Source organism: Heterodontus francisci, chromosome 7 (genome assembly GCF_036365525.1).
Source record: "Heterodontus francisci isolate sHetFra1 chromosome 7, sHetFra1.hap1, whole genome shotgun sequence".
Lineage (NCBI taxonomy): Eukaryota > Metazoa > Chordata > Chondrichthyes > Heterodontiformes > Heterodontidae > Heterodontus > Heterodontus francisci.
Genome location: NC_090377.1, coordinates 61,322,318 through 61,346,285, shown reverse-complemented (window position 1 = coordinate 61,346,285; position 23,968 = coordinate 61,322,318). Strand labels below are relative to the sequence as shown.

The 23,968-nt window shown below is 43.9% G+C and overlaps 1 protein-coding gene across 1 annotated transcript in view; it reads left to right on the top strand.

The window, feature by feature from the left end:
• Positions 1–21,694, top strand: part of c7h7orf57 (chromosome 7 C7orf57 homolog) — a 92,304-nt gene extending 70,610 nt beyond the window's left edge. The window contains exons 8-9 of the mRNA XM_068034537.1: positions 8,218–8,368; positions 21,387–21,694. Coding sequence (XP_067890638.1) covers positions 8,218–8,368; positions 21,387–21,447 — 212 coding nt within the window. The 3' untranslated portion in view covers positions 21,448–21,694. The remainder of the gene's footprint in view (positions 1–8,217; positions 8,369–21,386) is intronic.
• The last annotated feature ends 2,274 nt before the right edge of the window (positions 21,695–23,968 follow it).

Sequence of the window (23,968 nt, the reverse complement as noted above, 5' to 3'; positions counted from 1 at the left end):
GGTTGTGACTAGAAACACCCAGATGTCATGATCCTGCCCCCATCATCATTAGCTGATCGCCAAAGTATTTGTGAAAATTTGCCATCTGTAGAAAGATCTGTGTGTGGTGTCTTTTAGAGTGGGTTACACACAGTCTTGGTGGGGCATTGCCTGAATTCAGTGATCAGGCGAGTCTGTATAATTATTAATGACCTGGACCTTGGTATACAGGACACACTTTCAAAGTTTGCAGATGATACGAAACTTGGAAGCACTGTGAACTGTGAGGAATAGGATGGGAATAAAGGGATACGGACCCCAGAAGTGCAGAAGATTTTAGTTTAGACAGGCATCAAGATCGGCGCAGGCTTGGAGGGCTGAATGGCCTGTTCCTGTGCTGTACTGTTCTTTGTTCTTTGTTCTTTGAGGTAAGTGCTTCAAAAGGACAAGTTGGAATGGGCAGACAGGTGGTAGATGAAGTTCAATGCAGAGAAATGTGAAGTGATTCATTTTGGCAGGAAGAACATGGAGAGACAATATAAAATAAAGGGAACAATTCTAAAGCGGGTGCAGGAGCAGAGGGACCTAGGAGTATATGTGCATAAGTCATTGAAGGTGGCAGGGCAGGTTGAGAGAGCAGTTAATAAAGCATACAGTATCCTGGGCTTTATTAATAGGTCCATTGAGTACGAGAGCAAGGAAGTTATGTTGAACTTGTATAAGACACTAGTTCGGCCTCAGCTGGAGTATTGCATCCAATTCTGGGTGCCACACTTGAGGAAAGACGTCAGGGCATTGGAGAGTGTACAGAAAAGATTCACAAGAATGGTTCCAGGGATGAGGAACTTCAGTTATGAAGCTAGATTGGAGAAGTTAGGACTGTTTTCCTTGGAGAAGAGAAGGCTGAGAGGTGATTTGGTAGAGGTAGTCAATATCATGAGGGATCTGGACAGAGTAGATAGAGAGAAAGTGTTCCACTCATGAAAGGATCAAGAACAAGAGGGCAGAGATTTAAAGTATTTGGTCAGAGAAGTAAAAGTGACATGAGGAAAAACTTTTTCACGCAGCAAGTGGTTAAGCTGTGGAATGCGCTACCTGAGAACGTGGTGGAGGCAGGTTCAATTGAAGCCTTCAAAAGGGAATTAGACAGTTATATGAAAAGGAATAATGTGCAGGGTTATGGGGAGAAGGCAGGGGAATGGAACTGAGGGAGTTGCTCTTTCAGAGAGCTGGTGCAGACACGATGGGCCGAATGGCCTCCTTCTGCACTGTAACGATTCTGTGATTCTGTAATTGAGGCAAGGCCCTGCTGCAAACTATCGTCCACCTTCACAGCCATCCGGTGATCCACCATTGAAGGATTTTGTTGTGGTAAGACTAATTGAATGGCGGTCCTTACTCGCCATGCCACAGGGTGCTGTGAAGTAGGTTTATGGGGGTTTTGAATGATGTAGAGGCACCACCCTCTACCTCGCCCACCCTAAATACTCTCCTGCTGCGGTCCGCAACTGCTTATTTGTGCGGAGAGATTCTGCTTATTTTGCAGCTAGCCTTCATTTCTGGAGTTGTTCCGACTATCTGCCACTCATCGATGGGATTGGTAGCTGCAGCTCACCCCAGCATACAGTCAGAAGTGAGCTAACCAATGATCCAACACTCGATGAAGTGATAAACGCTGTCAACAAGATGAAAGAAAATTTCTAGTCTTACAGTATCCCTGCAGGAATACTGAAACACAAAGGAGATATACTGATTCCTCAGATATGTGGACTATTTGTGAAGCTCTGGCAAAATGAAGAAATTCCAAGTGACCTTAGAGACACCATGATGATCACAATCTTCAAAAAAGGAGACAAGTCGAACTGAAGCAACTACAGGAGCATAGCATTGCTCTCAACTGTTGACAAAGTCCTAGCTAGAATACTTCTTAATCGCCTCTCGCCAATTGCAGAAGAGGTCCTCCCAGAATCACAGTGCAGCTTCCGACCGCCAGAAAAACAACCAATATAATCATCACAGCACGCCAAGTTCAGGAAAAGTGCAGTGAGCAGAACATCCCTTTGTACATGGCTTTTTTCGATCTCACAAAATCCTCAGTGAATCAAACTGCCCTTTGGAAGATGCTACAGCGATATGGATGTCCAGTTAATTTCACAAACTTCATTCATCCTATATAACAATATGAAAATAACAGTACTATGCAGTGGCTCTTCGACAGACCCCTTCCCTGTCAGAACAGGCATCAAACAGGGTGTGTCATTGCACCAACACGATTCTCAATCTTCCTTGCGGCAGCTTTCTACTGACAGGTTCCCTCCAGGGTGTGATAATAACTTATCACACTGATGGTAAACTCTTCGACCTCAAACAGCTGAAGGCCAAAACCAAGACAACAACCGCTTATGTAATAGAACTACAGGGCTAGATTTTATGCTTCCAGCGGGGGTACTGATGACAGGCCAGAAAGGAGAGGGGATCCCCACGTTGGCCGTTTGGGGGACCTGAGCTGCATTTTACGCTACTCAGGCAGTTAATTGCTCAATGCCGGGGACCCTGAGGATCCCACCTCCAAGAGCTGCTGGCCAATCAGAGGGCTAGCAACTCAGCAGTCTCAGCAGCGCAGGATCTTGTGAATCAAGTGGGAGGACAAAAGAATACAAACATGAGCATTCTCCAAGGCACAGATATGCCAAGTATTGAGGCCATGATAATCTCACATCAGCTGAGATGGACAGGGTATGTTGACAGAATGCCCGACTCAAGACTGCCCAAACAGATGCTCTACTCACAGCGACACCAGGGAACCTGTTCACACAGGAGCCACAGGAAATGTTTCAAAGACAATCTCAAAGCCTCCAGGAAGGTCTGCTTTATTACCATCAACACATGGGAGGCAGTTGCCCAATTGCACCCAAAATGGCAATTCATCATCAAATAGTTGTAAAGACCTTCCAACCAACAAGAACAGCCACTGAGAAAGAACAGCGAGAGAGATGAAAACAGGACAGCTGTTGAAGCCAACAATCAGCCACCACCTCTACCGGCCAACAACCATTGTCCTCACTGTGGGAGAGCCTGCAAAGCTAAGATAGGGCTCATAAGCCATCTGTGAACCCATAGCCAGCACTGACATCTCACTTCCACCCAGCCATCCGCAATGAAGAATCATCCTCGAAATGAGGGATTGCTGATGATCACTATTTATATGCCAGAAGCAGACTTTTAGATTCCCTTTTATGTTGGCTGCCAGTCTCTTCTCATGCTCTCAATTTGTTGCTCTTATTTCCTTTTTTCCTTCCCCTCTGAACTTTCTGTATTCAGACCGGTTCTCACTTGTGTTATTAAATTGACATTTGTCATACGCACCCTTTTTCTGCTTCATCTTACTCTCTGAAGGCGGGTGGACACTAAAAATAGCAGCATGCCAGTTACCTATTACCATTCCTGCCGCCGGTGAGTTTCATCAGGACGGGGAAAGGCAGGCCTCAGAAACCCGCCTGATTCGGGAATGATCCCAATTAAAGTGGTTAATAAGGTCTAAAATAAAAGCAAAATACTGTGGATGCTGGAAGTCTGAAATAAAAACAGAAAGTCCTGGAAGTATTCAGCAGGTCTGGCAGCATCTGTGGAGAGAGAAGCAGAGTCAACGTTTCAGGCCAGTTCTGATGAAAGTCACTGACCTGAAATGTTAACTCTGCTTCTCTCTCCACAGATGCTGCCAGACCTGCTGAGTATTTCCAGCACATTCTGTTTATAGTTAATAAGGTCGTTGAGAGCTCGTTGATGGCCAATTTGGGATTTTGGGTGGGGGTGTACGGGTTGCACGCTAATTCAGGGCAGACCAGGTGCGTGGAGAAGGCAACACAACGGTGAAGCAGTCAATGCCACACCATCAACTAAGATGGGACCATAAATGGGAGTGTGGCTGAGAGGGACACTCAGCCATTGGCACACAGGTGCCATTGGGTGTACACAGGTTGCAGTTGAGTGATCTATACATACTCAGGCAGTGCAGGGGGTTGTCATCCTCCTGGCATGGTGGGGGCATAAGAGGAGAGGGTAAGGCTTCCAGATATTATAGGGAGTCCAGCTGAGTGCAAGGAAGGCAATACCTGGCACTGAGAGCACAGCTCTCAGATTTTGGGTCTAGTGGTGATGAGGAGCAACATCCTTAGCAGGAGAGGCAGAGCCCTGGGCATGAGGAGGACAGCGGAGAGGGACAATGGGCAGGAAGGTAACAGAGGCCATACCTTCAGCATAGGATGTGCTGGCAAAGACAGAAATACCTGGAGATGTTGGAGAACCAGTGCTCATCTACAGATAGCAACATATTTTCACCCTCTCCACCAGGAATACCTTCTACGATTTGCTCTTGGAGACCAACCTGGCAATCTCCATGACTCCCTTCACCATGTCAGTCACAATGTGGAGGCGGGGCACTCCTCCTGTCAGCACCCTTTCTCAGACATTATGAGCCCTTTCTCCTGCAAGGACAAAAGAGAGTTAATCCTATGTCAGTGGCTCATTGACATAGGAAGCTGCATGTTTCAATGCTGACAAGTCCTCAACAATGCTAGTGGTCTGAGCCTTGCTGGGAGGACAGTAAGTACCCTGATCACACATTCCTCCCATGTTCAGGAGCAGCATACGCCCTCAGGCTCCTCAGCTGGTGTGACTGCAGGAGGCTCAATACTCAGAAGCTGTCATGAGGATCTGGCATTTCACTCATCTTGCCAGAGTAAATAAGGTCATGGATCCTTTTCTGGCACTGGATCCAGTTCCTCTTAACCACACTTTGGCTCCTGACTGCCTCAGCAACCTCAAACCATGCCAGCTTTGTTTGGGAGGGTTGCCTTCTCCTGACTATAGAAACCATCTACTCTATCTAGGCCCCTTATAATTTTGTACACCCCAATTAAGTAAACCCTCAGCCTTCTTTGTACTAAGGAAAACAACCCTCGCCTATCCAATCTTTCCTCATAGCTGCAATTTCCCAGCCCTAGGAATATTCTTGTAAATCTCCTGTCCACTCTCTCCAGAGCAATTATGTCCTTCCTGTAATGTGGTGACCAGAACTGGACGCAATACTCCAGCTGTGGCCTAATCAGCACTTTATACAGTTCCAGCATTACATCCCTGCTTTTGTATTCTATACCTCGGCCAATAAAGGAGAGCATTCCATATGCCTTCTTCACCACTTTATCTACCTGTCCTGCCACCTTCAGGGATCTGTGGACATACACTCCAAGGTATCTCACTTCCTCTACCCCTCTCAATATTCTCCCGTTTATTGTGTATTTCCTTGCTTTGTTTGCGCTCACACTTCTCCGGATTGAATTCCGTTTTCCGCTTTTCCACCCACTCGACCAAACCATTGATATCACTCTGGAGTCGACAGCTATCCTCTTCACTATCAACTACACGGCCAATTTTTGTCTCACCTGCAAATTTCCCAATAATGCCTCCCGCATTTAAGTCCAAATCATTTATATATACCACAAACACCAAGGGACCCAACACTGAGCCCTGTGGAACACCACTGGAAATCCCTTGTTTCCTGTCACTGAGCCAATTTCTGATCCAATTTGCCACATTCCTATTTATCCCATGGGCTTTTACTTTTCTGACCAGTCTGCCATGTGGGACCTTGTCAAATGCCTTACTAAAATCTATGTAGACAACATCCACTGCACTACCCTCATCAATCCTCCTTGTTGCTTGTTCAAAAAAATCAATTAAGTTAGTAAGACATGATCTTCCCTTAACAAATCCATGCTGACTATCCCTGATTAATCTGTGCCTTTCTAAGTGACAGTTTATCCTATCTCTCAGAATTGATTCTAATAATTTACCCACGACCGAGATCAGACTGACCGGCCTATAATTATTTGGCCTATCCCTCGCACCCTTTTTAAACAATGGTACAACGTTTGCAGATCTCCAATCCTCTGGTACCTCGCCTGTATCTAATAAGGATTTGAAGATGATCCTCAGCGCATCTGTTAATTCCTCCCTGGCTTCCTTTAACAGCCTGGGATACAATCCATCCAGCCCTGGTGATTTATCCACTTTCAAGGATGTAAGACCTTCTAGTACTTCCCCTCTCATTATGCTTATCGTATCTAATATTTCACACTCCTCCTCTTTAATTACAATGTCTGCATCATCCCTCTCATTTGTGAAGACAGAGACAAAATACTCATTAAGAACCCTGCCCACATCTTCTGCATCTATGCATAAGTTACCTTGTACACCTGTGATAGGCCCTACCCTTTCCTTAGTTATCCTCTTGCTCTTAATGTACTGATAAAACATCTCTGGGTTTTCCTTGATTTTACCTGCCAATATTTTTTCATGTCCTCTCTTTGCTTTCCTAATTTTCTTTTTTACTTCACCTCTGCATTTTCTATATTCCTCTAGGCTTTCTAAAGTATTAAGTTTTTTGTGACTGTCATAAGCTTTCTTTTTCTGCTTTATCTTACCCTTCTAGATAACCAGGAGGCTCTAGATTTGGCAGTACCACCCTTTCTCTTTGTGGGGACATTTCTACATTGTACCCTAGAATCTCGCTTTTGAATGCCTCCCACTGGTTTGCCACTGATTTTCCTTCAAGTAGCTGTATCCAGTCCACTTTTGCCAGATTACCTCTCAGCTTTGTAAAATTTGCCTTCCCCCAATTTAGAACTTTTATTCCTGTTATGTCTTTGTCCTTTAAGGTTATATTTAACTGTATTATGGTCACTATCTCCAAAATGGTCACCCACTGCTACTTCATCCACTTGCCCAGCTTCATTTCCTAAAACTAAACCTAGAATTGCGCCCCCTCTCGTTGGGCTTGTTATGTGCTGGCTAAAAAAGTTCTCTTGAATGCAGTTCAAGAATTTTGTGCCCTCTGTGCCTTTCACACTGTTTGTATCCCAGTTGATATTAGGGTAGTTGAAATCCCCAACTATTATTGCCCAATTGTATTTGCACTCAGAAATTTGCCTACATATTTGTTCTTCTATCTCCCTCTCACTATTTGGGGGTCTATAGTACACTCCCAGTAGTGTGGCTGTCCCTTTTTTTATTTCTGAGCTCAAGCCATACAGCCTCATTTGATGATTCATTGAGCATATCGACCCTCTTCATAGCTGTAATTGATTATTTAACCAATAATGCTACACCCCCTCCTGTTTTTATCCCCCTCTCTATCTTGCCTGAAAACTCGATATCCAGGGATGTTGAGCTGCCATTTTTGCTCCTCTTTAAGCCAAGTTTCCGTTATAGCAATGCTATCATGCTGCCATGTGTCTATCTGTGCCCTCAGCTCATTGGCTTTATTTGCAAAACCCCTTGCATTTAAATAAATACCTTTTAACACTGCCCAATTCCTGTGCTGCACACATTTAAACCTTTGCTTCTTCTGTCTTTCAGTATCATTCGCTAATTTTCTGCCTCCCGTTCCCTGCTCTGAATTTGTCCTATCTGAAATTGCCCTCAGGTTCCCATCCCCCTGCCAATCTAGTTTAAACCATCTCCAACAGCACTAACAAACCTTCCTGCAAGGATATTCATCCCGGTCCTGTTCAGGCGTAGACTGCCTGGCTTGTACAGGTCCCACCTTCCCAAGAACCCGTCCCAATGCCCCAGAAACCTGAAGCCCTCCCTCCTGCACCATCTCTCCTGTCACACATTCATCTGGTGTATTCTTTTTTTATACTCACTAGCACGTGGCCTTGGGAGTAATCTGGAGATTAACCACTGCACCACTGTGCCACCCATAGAGCAACCTTCCTTCCATACACTTCCTAATGTAGCTCCAAAGTTCCATCTGCAAAGCATGGTGCTTTTGCCCCCTGCTGCTTCATATTTTGAACTTTGTAAAACCTTTGGCTGCAAAAAAACAAAAAAAAACCCCTCTCTGGCTCCTGCAGTCCTTGTAACGGTTGCAATAATTCCATCCTTCGCCATCAAACAAGCTTCCAACAGAAGGCCGAATCCAGGCTGGGATGGCCAGGATGTGTGTCTGGCAGTGCCCATAATGCAGCATTCCAGAGTCAAAAAAGCAATAATTGGAAAGTCTGCTCTATAGTCACTATCTGCCCTGTTTCAGAAACAGAAATTTTCTATTTTTAAAGTCAAATACTTTCCTCATCTTCATTTGAAAGAATTAAAACAAAAGGTTTATTGAATGTAGAATGTACTATTTGAGCAGCAAACAATGTTCTCCCTAATCTCAGAATTTGGTTTCTTTAGAAGAATGTTCAATTGCTGTGAAAGATGAGGTTTTGCCTGAGGAAAATCAGCCCATGTATAGAGGAAAGAGGACGACAGGCATCAGAGGAATTGGGAAGAACAAAATGACTGCAGAAAATGATTCTTTCTTTAAAATCTTTGGCGAACACAGGCAAGATATATATTCATACCTAAAAATCTTATGAGTGAAAAGAAATTACTTCTCTTCCTTTCAAATCTACCCTGTCTTTACATGGCAGCAAAGTTGTGGGGTCTGTAAAAATATGTTTTCCTTTTACTTCCTATAAGTCTGCACAATATGTGCCATTCCCTAATTTCCTGGGTCAGATGTCTGTCATTCATGATATATGATTAGCTGTTCAGAACATGAGATTAGCATAAGGTGCCTAACCTGTCATTTTTAACCTTCCTGTGGAGGAATACCTACCCTTTGTTTGGTTTCTCCCTCATGCTGGTGGGACAGCATCATGGACACAATTGTGTGTCTTGGTGTAAGCCTATGTTATATTATTTTATAAGTGTTGGAACTCTTAATACAAAATAATTGTGCTTCCTCAACAAAACCAACCAATTTATGTTGGATGTAATAACACCGAATACAGTTTATTAATGCGCTATATTTTATGGGAAAACCTATGGGGGCCTTGCCCTTGGACATCCTTTGGCATGCACTGTGGCTGTGGGCAGATGTTAGGTTCAACCTTTCATACTCCCATTATTTCCCCCTTTGGAAGTACATCATAATATCTAAGTTTGAAGTTTGCACCAGAAACTAGACTGATATGCTACTCAAATCATCTTTCAGTTTTTGGGAAATGTAGCTCTGAATACATAGATCTTGGGGTTGAACTCCCGCCTACTTTTTAACTATAATTAGCAGGAGACATTTCACCAATTTTGTGCTTTTACCTCCTTTATTTTCCTCTTTAGGCCCCTGAAATTCATCCACACAAGTATACGATTAAAATCTATACTATGCTGCACTGTCAGAGGTGCTATCTTTCAGATCAGACATTAAACCACGGCCCCATTTGCTTTCTCAGGTGGACATAGACAATCCCATGGCACTATTTCGCGCATGAGCAGGGGAGTTATCCCCAGTGTCCTGGCCAATATTTATTCCTCAATCACCATCACAAAAACAGATTATTTGGTTATTATCACATTATTGTTTGTGGGACTTTGCTTTGCGTTAATTGACTGCCGCATTTTCTACATTACAATGGTGATTACACTTCAAAAGTATGTCATTCATCATAAAGCTTTGGGGAGTCCTGAGTTCATGAACGGTACTATATAAATGGAAGTCATTTTTTCTTGCTATATGGAGAATATTGAAGTCTTTCTGCAGTGGGTCACAGAAAATTCCTTGCCTCTTTCTTGAACAACATTATACTTAAGCACGTCGCTTCAGAAAGGTTTTCATAAGACAGCCTGTATGTTCTGGGGGGTTCAGGTGGAAAAGATGTGAATGCTTTGTAGGCTGCATCCTCTTTAAATGGTGCCCAACTCTGCTTAGCTCCATCCTCTGCTTGCTGTTTCATGATAATGCCATATAATGATATGCCCATGGGAATGCTGTTCCTGTTGCTAGAATCCCTGACTATATGTAGGCAGTCTGAAAATGCGAATTGACTCTGTCAAAAGCAGTGAGAAGCAAGTACAGTATTTGTATTCAGAAATCTGGGGAAAAATCACTTCAAAAAGTGTGTTTTGGCTTTAGAAACCAGTGTTGAAACTCTCCATATTCTTCAGGCTCAAAATCTCCTCATTTCCACCTTGACCAGATGACAAATGCTATGCCTCATAAATCTCTCTTTAATTACTCACAGTGCCTTAGCATTGCAAACTCGGGAACTTATGACTGCTACACTACTGGACCTCACTCTGCCATATGCAAGTGAGATCAATGGGGACTCAGCAGTTGGATAATAGGAAGGCCCAAAAAGCAGGAGGGAACACATCCAAAGCATTTTGACAGCAGAAATCAAACTGACACAACTTACACCCAATTTACCTAAACCATTTATTCGCTAATGCACTGAAAATGATGAGGAAATTCCCCCATTTTATTACATTTGTAAACCATGACTTCCCTTTTAGAAATCCAATGCTGGTTGTCCTTTATTAAGTCATGCACTTTGCAGCGCGTACAAATATTAACCTGAGGATAAGAGCAACACACACAATGTTACTTTAGTGACCAAAGAGTGATTTATTTCTTGCTTAACTGTTTTTTATGTTTCCTGATTTTTCATTATAGATCAAACCTTTACATTAATTTTCATTAACATGCTCTCCAACATTCTGTTTTCCTTTCCATCCTTCTGATATATGTCTAATCTATATGAAGAATATACATATATGCTCTAAAGTAACTTTGAATTCAAAATCTAAATATTTCAGTGGAGGTCTTGATCTAAAGGTTGTTTTGATTATCATATCAAAGAGAATGCCATCATCTGCAGCAGTAGACACAGAGCCTGAGCCATGTAGTAGGAATGCATGAATTTCGGGTATGGTCTCGCCTAGTGGAACCAGCAAGACGTTAAGCTAGGGTTGTCTCTCTCTCAGTGGCAGCTGCTGTTTGGAGTGGAGCCAGGACTGAGGTTTAGTTAAAGGTTGGGACGTAAAGTGTATTAATTTGCTCTACTAACGGAACCTTTTCTGAGTCAATCTTAATCTGTTCTGGACTTCCAAATTTCAATACAGTTTTTTTGCATTCGGGACTGAATTTGAGGGCTGATGCCCCAGTTTGGCACTGCTGGCACAGAACTACAGGAAGAGAAAGTTCTGGCGAGGATGTTGTGGCTTGATTTTCTATTCAATGTTCCTATACTCCAGAAACCTCTCCCACAACATTCGTACCACACATTAAAAGTGACAGTTGTGCCACACAAGTGCCAGGCAATCTCCATCTCCAAAAAGAGAGAATCAAACCATTTCCCCTTGACATTTAATGGCACTACCATTGCTGAATCCCCCAGCATTAACATCCTCAAGACTACCATTGACCAGAAACTTAACTGGACCGGCCATATAAATACTATGGCTACAAGAGCAGTAACTCACTTCCTGACTCCCCAAAGCCTGTCCATCATTTACAAGGCACAAGTCAGGAGTGTGATGGAATACCTTCCACTTGTCTGGATGAGGGCAGCTCCAACAACACTCAAGAAGCTTTACACTATCCAGGACAAAGCAGCCCGCTTGAACAGCACCCCATCCACCATCCTAAACATCGACTCTGTCCATCATAGTGGCAGCAGTGTGTACCATCTGCACAGCAGCAACTTGCCAAAGCTCCTTCGACAGCACCTTCCAAACACACGCCCTCTACCACCTAGATGAACAAGGGCAGCAGCAACACCATCACCTGCAAGTTCCCCTTCAAGTCACACACCATCCTGACTTCGATCTATATCACCATTTCCTTTACTGTCATTGGGTCAAAATCCTGGACTCCCTCACAAACAGCACTGTTGGTGTCCCTACATCATATGGACTGCAACAGTTTAAGAAGGCAGCTCACCATCACCTTTTCAAGGGCAATTAGGGATGGACAATACATGCTGGCCTTGTCAGCAATGCTCACATCGCATGAACGAATAAAAAAAATAAAACACTGTCACAGGCACCTTTACACACTACTCATGAAATCTAGATCTCAAGAACTACCCAGTAAGTTAAACCCCATTATCCGTCCTCCAGTGCTGCCATAACCTAGATTTCCCAGAAACATTCCCAATACTAAAAAATCCCACCACCCTCCCATAACTGCTGCTATGCCCGATAATACCCATTTATACCACTACACTGAAGCTCCATATACCTACATCCATTCTGCTACATGTTGCCATATATCTTCCTGCATATCACAGACTTTGAAAAGATGACATAAAAATTAAATTCATAAGTTAAAGAACCGTCTAACTCAGCCTTGAATATATTCAATGATCCACCCTCCACTGCACCCGGGGAAGAGAATTCCAAAGATTAACAACCCTCTGAGAGAAGAAATTCCTCATCTCCTTAAATGGGAGATCCCTTATTTTTAAACTGTGCCCTCTAGTTCAAGATATCCCAACGAGGGGAAACATCCTCTCAGCATCTACCCTGCCAAGCCCTTTCAGAATAGAACATAGAACATAGAACAGTACAGCACAGTACAGGCCCTTCAGCCCACGATGTTGTGCCGAACCTTTAACCTACTCTAAGATCAATCTAACTACCGACCCTTCATTCTACTATCATCCATGTACCTATCCAAGAGTTGCTTAAATGCCCCTAATGTATCTGCTTCTACTACCACCGCTGGCAGCGCATTCCACGCACCCACCACTCTCTGTGTAAAGAACCTACCATCTCCCCGAAACCTTCCTCCAATCACTTTAAAATTATGCCCCCTGGTGATAGCCCTTTCCACCCTGGGAAAAAGTCTCTGGCTATCCACTCTATCTACGCCTCTCATCATCTTGTACCCCTCTATCAAGTCACCTCTCATCCTTCTTCGCTCCAATGAGAAAAGCCCTAGCTCCCTCAATCTTTCTTCGTAGGACATGCCCTCCAGTCCAGGCAGCATCCTGGTAAATCTCCTCTGCACCCTCTCTAAAGCTTCCACATCCTTCCTATAATGAGGCGACCAGAACTGAACACAATATTCCAAGTGTGGTCGAACCAGGGCCTTATAGAGCTGCAGCATAACCTCGCGGCTCTTAAACTCAATCCCCCTGTTAATGAAAGCCAACACACCATACGCCTTCTTAACAACCCTATCAACTTGGGTGGCAACTTTGAGCGATCTATGGACATGGACCCCAAGATCCCTCTGTTCCTCCACACTACCAAGAATCCTGTCTTTAAGCCTGTATTCCGCATTCAAATTCGACCTTCCAAAATGAATCAGTTCACACTTTTCCAGGTTGAACTCCATCTGCCACTTCTCAGCCCAGCTCTGCATCTTGTCAATGTCCCGTTGCAACCGACAACAGCCTTCCACACTATCCACAACTCCAGCAACCTTCGTGTCATCGGCAAACTTGCTAACCCAGCCTTCCACTTCCTCATCCAAGTCACTTATAAAAATCACAAAGAGCAGAGGTCCCAGAACAGATCCTTGTGGAACACCACTGGTCACCGAGCTCCATGCTGAATACTTTCCATCTACTACCACCCTCTGACTTCTATGGGCCAGCCAATTTTGTATCCAGACAGCCAACTTTCCCTGAATCCCATGCCTCCTTACTTTCTGAATGAGCCTACCATGGGGAACCTTATCAAACGCCTTGCTAAAATCCATATACACCACATCCACTGCTCTTCCTTCATCAATGTGTTTTGTCACATCTTCAAAGAATTCAATAAGGCTTGTGAGGCATGACCTGCCCCTCACAAAGCCATGCTGACTGTCTCTAATCAAACCATGCTTTTCCAAATAATCATAAATCCTGTCTCTCAGAATCCTCTCCAATAATTTGCCCACTACCGACATAAGACTGACTGGTCTATAATTCCTAGGGTTATCCCTATTCCCTTTCTTGAACAAGGGATCAACATTTGCCACCCTCCAATCATCCGGTACTACTCCAGTGGACAGTGAGGCCGCAAAGATCATCGCCAAAGGCGCAGCAATCTCTTCCCTCGCTTCCCATAATATCCTTGGGTATATCCCGTCTGGCCCCGGGGACTTATCTGTCCTCATATCATTCAAAATTTCCAGCACATCCTCCCTCTTAACCTCAACCTGTTCGAGCATATCAGCCTGTTTCACGCTGTCCTCACAAACGACCAGGTCCCTCTCACTGGTGAATACTGAAGCAAAGTATTCATTTAGGACTTCCCCTACCTCCTCCGACTCCAGGCATAAGTTTCTTCCACTATCCCTGATCGGCCCTACCCTCACTCTGGCCATCCTCTTGTTCCTCACATAAGTGTAGAACGCCTTGGGATTTTCCTTAATCCTACCCGCCAAGACTTTTTCATGTCCCCTTCTAGCTCTCCTAATTCCATTCTTCAGTTCCTTCCTGGCTACCTTGTAACCCTGTAGAGCCCTGTCTGATCCTTGCTTCCTCAACCTTAAGTAAGCTTCCTTCTTCCTCTTGACTAGCTGTTCCACATCTCTTGTCATCCAAGGTTCCTTCACCCTACCATCCCTTCCCTGCCTCATCGGGCCAGGGAATATCACCTCTCAATCTTCTAAACTCCAATGAGTATAGGCCCAATCTGCTTGACTTTTCCTCATAAGACAAATCCTTCATCCCAGGAATCAGCCTAGTGAACCTTCTCTGAACTGCTTCCAATGCAAGTATATCCCTCCTTAAGTAAGGAGACCAAAACTGTACATAATACTCTAGGTGTGGTCTCATGAATGCCCTGTACAGTTGTAGCAAGACTTCCTTACTTTTGTACTGCAACCCCATTGCAATAAATGCCAGCATTCCATTTGTCTTCATAATTACTGGCTGTACATGCATGCTAACATTTTGTGATTCATGAACCAGGACACACAGATCCCTCTGTACTGCAGCATTCTGCAGTTTCTCTCCATTTAAATAATATTTTTTCTATTCTTCTCGCCAAAGTGGACAACCTCACTTTTTCCAACATTGTTTCCTATCTGCTAAATATTTGCCCACTCACTTAACCTATCTATATCCCTTTGCAGACTCTTTGGGCTGAATTTTGTGCCGTCGGCGGGGCTATTGGCGCCGGGGCTAAAAGACGGGGGGAGGGCCGCCTCGGCCATTCGGAGCACCCCCCAGCGCAATTCTGCGGTGAAAGGCCAGTTAACAGCCCAGTGCCAGGATCCTCATCCTTTTAAAGATGGGGATCCCTTTTCCAAGAGCTGCCAGCAGCTCAGTAGTATCGGCAGCGCCATTGGGAGTGGTGGCTGCTGCTGGTGATGCAGAGGCCTTGGACTCGTTTTACTGAGTAACTTCCCTGTGTGGCGGAGGCCCCCCTCCCCCCACCTCCCACTGCTGGTTATATGCAAATTTCTTAGACTGCAGAAGATGAAAAAAGCAAACCAACCAAACTGCTTAATTTAAAAAAAAATTATCATCTATCTTTTATTTCTCTCAGCAACACCACTAACCACCAACACCACCCCCGCGCACCGCCCCCCCACCGCCCCCGCCACTCCCCGTAACCTCCACAGCTAGTCCCAGGTAAAAAAATAATTGCTAAGGTATAAAAATACAAAAAAAAATTACAAAAATATTTCAGCTTACCCATAAAATGCATCCAAAAAGTTTCAGCCCCTGAAGGCAAACTTCTGCAAGGAGTGTGATGCTTGAGTTTATAGCTGACCCCAAACTGCCACACACTGTTCCCAGCATGGCTTGCCCCATAGCTGTCCCACAATGCCCAATCCCAACGTGTTCTTCGCCTCTCAGCCCCAACTTGTTATATAGCATTGAAAACTGGCTTTAGGACAGCAACAGGCTGGAGGTGCAGGATAAATATGCTGACAGTTCAAGGGCAGAACTACAGACCATGGCAGGTTAAGCCCAACACCAGTGTAGTTCGAACCATGAACCATTTACAGTGTCACCAGACCTGTGAGCCTTCCTATGCCACCAGACTGCGGCAGTGGTTCTCAAACTTTTTTGTCCACGGACCACTTAGGTGAGGCAAAAGACCCGGAGGATCATCTACCAGTCCTACCCTACCCACTTTCACTTGCCACCGCAAATAAACTCAACAGAATTAATGGGAAGAATGGGGCTGCTTTTGATGATGTCTGGTTCCAAGCTGCAGAGATTCAGTCTCATGTCGGGCTCCAAGTTCACCCAGTTCCTCTTTTTTGTTTTCAGCCCCACAAATGTTGAAAATCCAATCTTGCAGTTGTATGTTGTCACGATAATATAAATCTTGCTTATAAAACTAAATTGTTGTTGCTCACACTTATAACCACTTATACCGTGCGCACAGGAGCCAGTTTGGTTATGTGACATCACGTGAGTAGTGTGGATGAGGGTTCTGGCCTGATTTCACATATGGCCTTGGCCATGGCATCGTGCATCAGTGACTTGCATTTTGGACCAGCCCGTGGGCCACCTGGAGGACCTTCCCAGACCACTCGTGGTCCGCAGACCACACTTTGAGAACGACTGGACTATGGAACCTCATCCAGTACCACAAGATCGGCCATAAGGGCCACCAGAATTTGGGACCCACCCTGTTGAATGCCACACCCCCTCCAGTGCTGCCAGAACCTCACACCCTGAGTGCTGTTACAGTCAAGGACACTTCCCTCCTCTGCCGGTGAACCCTGGGATTCCACCCCATGAATCTCTTCACTGAGCCAAACCCCACATTTCTGACAAGCTAGTTTCTCAAACCCTAGGTTCTCCCTCTCTAGTGCTAACAAATTCCATTTTGATGGCAATTTCTGAAGCTGGGAATTATTTTTTGCAGCAATTGCTATGAGGCAACGCACACCCAAACCAAGAGGTCCAAGGATTGCCAGGAATAGGTCCTCAGACCTCGTCTATATATTTGGGGTGAGCCGTTGGCATCTGTCATGCCTGCACAGGCAGCTCGCCTCACAAGAAAAATCAATTTTCAGCTCCCTGGCACTGGTCCTCAGGTAGGTTGTGGGATGGGGAGGGGATTGGAGCGAGCAATGGGCAGGGTGTTGGTCGATCATTAGGACTATGGCGTGGGAGGGAACACTCCAGCTCCTCCTTGTTTCAGGGAAATAAATTGAATTAAAACTTACCCTTAGTTGGTGGCCACAGGGGCTGCTGAAGAATCCTGAGTGAGGCTAGTTCTGTTCAGCTTCTGGTCAGCAGTGACCCCCAAGTTGCCTGCTTTGTTAGTACCATTGAAGGTTTCGGAGAGTTAGCTTGGTTTTCTCCTGGTCAAGGAGATCAATAGAGATCACTTATATGGCGCAAATGTTGGTTGTCACTTGTTAGCACAGCCCTTGCTGTTATCCAGGTCCTACTGCAGATTGTCAAGGGTTGCTTCGTTATCAGATGAGTTGTGAATGAAGCTGAACTTTATGAAATTGCCAGAAAATGGGCTCAATCCTGACCCTATGGTGAAGTGAAGGTCATTGGTAAAGCCGCTGGAGATGGTTAGACCAAAGACACTTCCCTGAGGAACTCCTGAGGCCTCTTGGTGCCATACTTAGTCGATTATTAACTAGATATCAAGGGAAGCTACTCTCACCTCTCCTCTGGTGGTCAGCTCTTGTCTCCATGTCTGGAGTAAAGCTCTGATGAGGTCCAGAGTTGACTGCTTCTGATAGACCCCAAACTGAGAGTTGGGTATGCAGGACCTTGGTGAGCAAGTGTCATTCAGTGCTGGTGACTCCTTCTGTCGCTTTAATGATGATTGGGAAGATGCTGATAGGTTGGTAAATGGTCTGTCTTTTGTGCATTGGACATACCTGGGCAACCTTCCTTATTGTTGGTGCAATGTAGATGCAATGTCATAGCTGTACTGGAACAATTTGGATATGGAGGTAGCTAACTGTCATGTGCAATTCAATCAGAATGTTGTCAGGGCCCATAACCTTTGTCATGAACTGAATTGGCTGGACCTTAGTTCAGTGGTGTTAGGTGTTATTGTACTGGTCTAGCAACCTGGAGTTTAGACTTCCCTATGCTAGCGAAATTGAATTCAATGAATCTGGTAATTCTTGAAAGCTTCCTCATTGTCATAAAAACCCAATTGTTTCACTAATGTGCTTCAGGGATGAAAGCCTACCCAGTCCAACCTACACATAACAGGAGCCCCATATTATGTGGCTATGTTAGCTTTTCAAAAGAACTGTAAATATTTTAAATGCATATTTCAGCCTCTCCAAAACTGTTTATGGAAAAAAATGACTTTACAATAAAGGTAGGTACAAGAAATAGAGATTGTGGTGTAGCACTCAAACCCACAATTTAATAGCTGGCAAAGTGGAGATGCTGCTGCATGAGATGCTTGTGAGAATTGTCCTATTTACCATTCCAAGCCCCCCATCCCAGAGGACAACAGAACTGTATGGCTGGCAGGAGGTGATGACCAGGCTTATTTCTGTGTGCACTATCCACAAAACCTGGTAACAAATTGGAAGAAGGTGGCACATCTTAAGAAAGCTGCAAAGGTAAACCAATCCAGCAGTACTGCTTTGCAAGTACATGACCTATATTTTTTTTAATTCTTTCATGGGTTGTGAGCGTTGCTGGCAATTTATTGCCTATCCCTAAATGCCCTTCAGAAAGTGTTGGTGAGCTGCTTTCTTGAACCGCTGCAGTCCATATGGTGAAGGTGCACCTACAGTGCTGTTAAGGAGGGAGTTCCAGGATTTTGACCCAGTGACAGTGAAGGAATGATGATCTAGTTCCAAGTCTGGATGGTGTATAACGTGGAGGGAAACTTGAAGATGGTGGTGTTCCCATGCACCTGCTGTCCTCCTACTAGGTCACAGGTTTGGAAGGTGCTGTCGAAGGAGCCTTGGCGAGTTGGTACAGTGTATCTTGTAGATGGTACACACTGCTGCCACTGTGTGCTGGTGATGGACAGAGTGAAAGTTTAAGGTGGTGGATGGGGTGCCAATCAAGTGGGCTGCTTTATCCTGGATGATGTTGAGCTTCTTGAGTCCTGTTGGAACTGCCCTTATCCAGGCAGGTGGAAGGATTCCATCACACTCCTGACTTGTGCCTTGTAGTTGCTGAACAGGCTTTGGGGAGTCGGGAGGTGAGTTACTCACTGCAGAATTCCCAGCCTCTGATCTGGTCTTGTGGCCACTGTATTTATGTGGCTGCTTGCTCCAGTTCAGTTTCTGGTCAATGGTAACCCCCAGGATGTTGATGGTGGGAATTCAGCAATGGTAATGTTGTTAAATGTCAAAGGCAGATGTTTAGATTCTCTCTTGTTTGAGATAGTCATTGCCTGGCACTGGTGTGGTGTGAATACATGCCTCAAACTGTTGCCCAGCTGTCTGTTGCACATTTACTGCTAGCCCATTAAAATAATTATAGGAAGTGAACATCGTAATTTTTCATCTGCAAAGTAATTTTATCAAGACTAAGCTTCTCTTACTTAGAAATGGTGGATTTAGAGGTATTGTTTAATACTGTAAAGAATATCCTTCTTCTAGAGACAGCCATTTTTCTAATGAAATTGGACGCACTGCATTAATTCAGAGGTTATCCCGTTCTCTTTCTTTCCAAGCACCAGAGACTTCATTATGTTACAAAATAGAAACAGCTAAACCACCATATGAAAGGGCCAAAACTGTGATTTTACCTTCTAAAATATTGGAGTCATTTAATTATGTTTTAGTTTAGTTTAGTTTAGAGATACAGCACTGAAACAGGCCCTTTGGCCCACCGAGTCTGTGCTGACCATCAACCACCCATTTATACTAATCCTACACTGATCCCATATTCCTACCACATCCCCACCTGTCCCTATATATTTCCCTACCACCTACCTATACTAGGGGCAATTTATAATGGCCAATTAACCTATCAACCTGCAAGTCTTTGGCATGTGGGAGGAAACCGGAGCACCCGGAGGAAACCCACGCCCTTTTGTCCTGAAATACCCAAAACCTGTGAGAGTAGACATGGATCCTCAGCTTGAGTTTGCTAATAATGGAACACCAGAGCAAGAGTAGTTTATTCTCCAGAAAACGGTGGGGTAGATTTTTGTCTTCACCACCTGGGTGGAGATATGTCGAGGTGGATTGCGCACCATTTGTAAAACCTGCATGATTTTCATTTCTTTAATTTCAATGAAGGCAAAAATCTATCCTTGTCGATTTAGGTAATTGGCAATTGATTGTGAGGTAGGAGGCAGAACAGGGAAAGCCATTGCAGCTGCTTAACTTTTCTGGACACTGGCAAAAGAATCAGAGGTGAGATGGAGAAGTTTTTTTTACAACACACATTGTTATGTCCTGGAATGCACTGCCTGATGGAGGTAAAAGCAGATTCCGTAATGACTTTCAAAAAGGAATTCGCTAAATACTTGAAGGGAAAAAATTTTCAGGGATTTGGGGAAAGAGCAGGGGAGTGGGACTAAATGGATAGCTCTTCCAAAGAGCTGGCATAGACATGATGGGCCAAACAGCCTCCATCTGTGCTGTATCATTCTACGTGGGGGGCTGGGGATCTGAAAATTTTCAGACGCACTGAGACTGACAGCAGTTTGGTTAAGTATATATAGTGCAGGTCTCAGTAAAACGTTTTTTGAAAATCGCAGAGAAAATTGCTGTCAAACTCCAGAAATCTGAGATCTACAGAAGCGCATTATTCATGTAAATCCAGAAAATTCATGGGAGCAGATCTTTTGCATGGGGTGAGCGGAGCTGTGTAAGTCAGCTGATCTATCTCAAAAATGGCACAAATGATCAAGGAAATTCATGCTTAGTTATATGTTGTCAAAAAACCGACGTAAATCAGTTACATGCTAATTTCCTTGGAAATACCAGCACAACTCTACTCTTATGCTATAGATGCACTGAAAATGTCCAGGCAATTCAGGACCATTTACAAAATTCCAGTTGGGGCCAAGGTAGAATCCCAGGAAATCTCTGGTAAGGGGACTGGATAGTGCGATGGAATCCATTTCCTCTGCAATACATGCAATGTTTTCTGCTTTGGCATTTTTGCTTTTGAATGGCAATATCCTTTCCCTGACTATCACGCTTCAAGGGGCAAGTCTAAGGAGTTCCTGGGGTACCCTGGCAATTCTGCCCAGTAAGCCTATTCTTTCTTCTGTCTTGCTCACATGTTTACTCTTGTGATCCAATTAGCTGCAGGTGAGTGCGCCTTGAAATAATGCTTCAGTGGTTCTGAGGTACCAGTGCTGCTCAGTTTTACTGGCAGCTCCAGCAATACGATTTGTGTGAATTTTGGTGGGGTGTTCCCTAATTGTGTCATTGGACCCCAGATTAAAAATATTTATGAAGTGCCTCAGCTACCTCTGGAAAGTGCATGGTTAAAATGTCTGCCGGTGGAAGCTTGGCAGGAATGCAGCAGTAAGTAGGCAACCGCTGTTTTAGCTACACACCAACCCTATTCCCTTCGGGCAGGCAAGATTAAATCCAGGCCCAGTATGTGTGTGAGAACTGCATATGAAATTAGGTTTCCAAAAATATTAATTGATAGTAAACTGCTATTTGTTGATGCCCAGTTTAATAAAATGTTATTCTTGCATACTAGGCTGAATGATATTCCTGGGAGCGTGGAGAATCGTCTGCAGTCTGAAATTGCTCTTGCCTGAGACTATGGCAGACTATGGGGGAAGATAATAAATAGTTTAATATAAAAACACTGCTTGTTTTTGCAGTACTGACATTTTTATATTTGTCATCAAATTGATATTTGAGTAACTGAATAATACATTTACATGAATGAATAAATAAAATACTATTCTTTCACACAAAAATACTGTTCCAGTTTAAGATCGCCTACATTTTTTGAGCTGAACTTGTATCACTCCATGCAAATACAATATTTAATGTTTAATTAAAACATGAAGATTATTTTGTGGTTTGCACTTTTATTTTCAAATTGTATAAATGTTGAATTTAACTCTAATACAGACAAAATAAATGCTGTGTAAAGATTAAATGTGGACTCGATCTTGAATTTGACTGGCTTTAAAAGGCAGATAAAGAAACTTGGGTTATTTTTATTAGTTCATGGGATGTGAGCATCACTGGCAAGGCCAGCATTTATAGCTCACCCTAATTGCCCTTCAGGCAGTGGTGGTGAGCCACCTCCTTGAACCACTGCATTCCATGTGATGTAGGTATACCCAAGTGCTGTTTGGGAGGGAGTTCCAGGATTTTGGAAGGAACAGTAACAGTGAAGGAACTTTTTAAAATTCTTTCATGGGATGTTTAATTTTAGGGCGGGGAGACAACATTTTTGAACTGCATTCAAGAGAATTTTTTAAGCCAGTACGTTACAAGCCCAATGAGAGGGGGCACAATTCTAGATTTAGTTTTTGGTAATGAAGCTGGGCAAGTGGATGAAGTAACAATGGGTGACCATTTTGGAGACAGTGACCATAATACAGTTAGTTTTAGCATAATCATGGAAAAGGACAAAGATAAAACAGGAGCAAAGGTTCTAAATTGGGGGAAGGCAAATTTTATGAAATTGAGAGGTGACCTGGTGAAGGTGGACTGGATACAGCTACTTGAAGGAAAATCAGTGGCAAACCAGTGGGAGGAATTCAAGAGCAAGATAATACAGGTACAGTGTAGGCATGTCCCCACAAAGATAAAGTGTAGGCATGTCCCCACTGCCAAATCTAGAGCTCCCTGATTATCCAGAAGCTTACAAGGTAAGTAAAAGCAAAAAAAGAAAGCTTATCATGTTCACAAATATCTTAATACCTTAAAACGTCGAGAGGAGTATAGAAAGTGCAGGGGTGAAGTAAAAAAGGAAATTAGAAAAGCAAAGAGAGGACATGAAAAAATATTGGCAGGTAAAATCAAGGAAAACTTGAAGATGTTTTATCAGTACATTAAGAGTAAGAGGATAACTAAGGAAAGGGTAGGGCCTATCAGAGATGTACAGGGGAACTTATGCGTGGATGCAGAAGGTGTGGGCAGGGTCATTAATGAGTTTTTTGTCTGTGTATCCACAGAGTAGAGGGTTGATGCAGGTATTGTAGTTAAAGAGGAGGAGTGTGAAATATTAGATAAGATAAGCATAATGAGAGAGGAAGTGCTTGAGGGTCTGACATCCCTAAAAGTGGATAAATCGCCAGGACCTGATGTTTTGCATCCCAATCTGTTCAAGGAAGCCAGGGAGGAAATAGTGGATGCGCTGAGGATCATCTTCAAATCCTCACTAGATACAGACGAGGTACCAGATGATTGGAGGTCTGCGAACGTTGTACCATTGTTTAAAAAGGGTGCAAGGGATAAGCCAGGTAATTATAGGCCAGTCAGTCTGACCTCGGTGGTGGGTAAATTGTTAGAATCTATACTGAGGGACAGGATAAGCTGACTTAGAAAGGCACGGATTAATCAGGGATAGTCAGCATGGATTTGTCAAGGGAAGGTCATGTCTTACTAACTTGATTGAGTTTTTGAGGAAGTAACAAGGAGGATTGATGAGGGTAGTGCAGTGGATGTGGTTTACATGGATTTTAGTAAGGCATTTGATAAGGTCCCACTTGGCAGCCTGGTCAGAAAAATGAAGGGCCATGAGATACAGGGAAAGGTGGCAGGTTGGATCCAGAATTGGCTCAGTGGCAAGAAACAAAGATAGTAGTCGACGCATGTTTTTGTGACTGGAAAGCAGTTTCCAGTGCTGTTCCACAGGGCTCAGTGTTGGGTCCCTTGCTGTTTGTGGTATATATTAATGATTTGGACTTAACTGTGGGAGGCATGAATGGGAAATTTGCTGATGACACAAAAATTGGCCATGTAGTTAATAGTGAGGAGGAGAGTCGTGGACTCCAGAATGATATCAATGATTTAGTTGAGTGGGTAGAAAAGTGGCAAATGAAATTCAATCCTGAGAAGTGTGAGGTGATGCATTTGGGGAAGGCAAATAAAGTAAGGGAATATACAATAAATGGGAGGATATTGAGAGGTGTAGAAGAAGTAAGAGACTTTGGAGTGCATGTCCACAGGTCCCAGAAGGAGCAGGACAGGTAGATAGAGTGGTGAAGAAGACATATGGATTGCTTTCCTTTATTGGCCGAGATATAGGGTACAAAAGCAGGGATGTGATGCTGGAGCTGTATAGAGCGCTGCTGAGGCCGCAGCTGGAGTATTGTG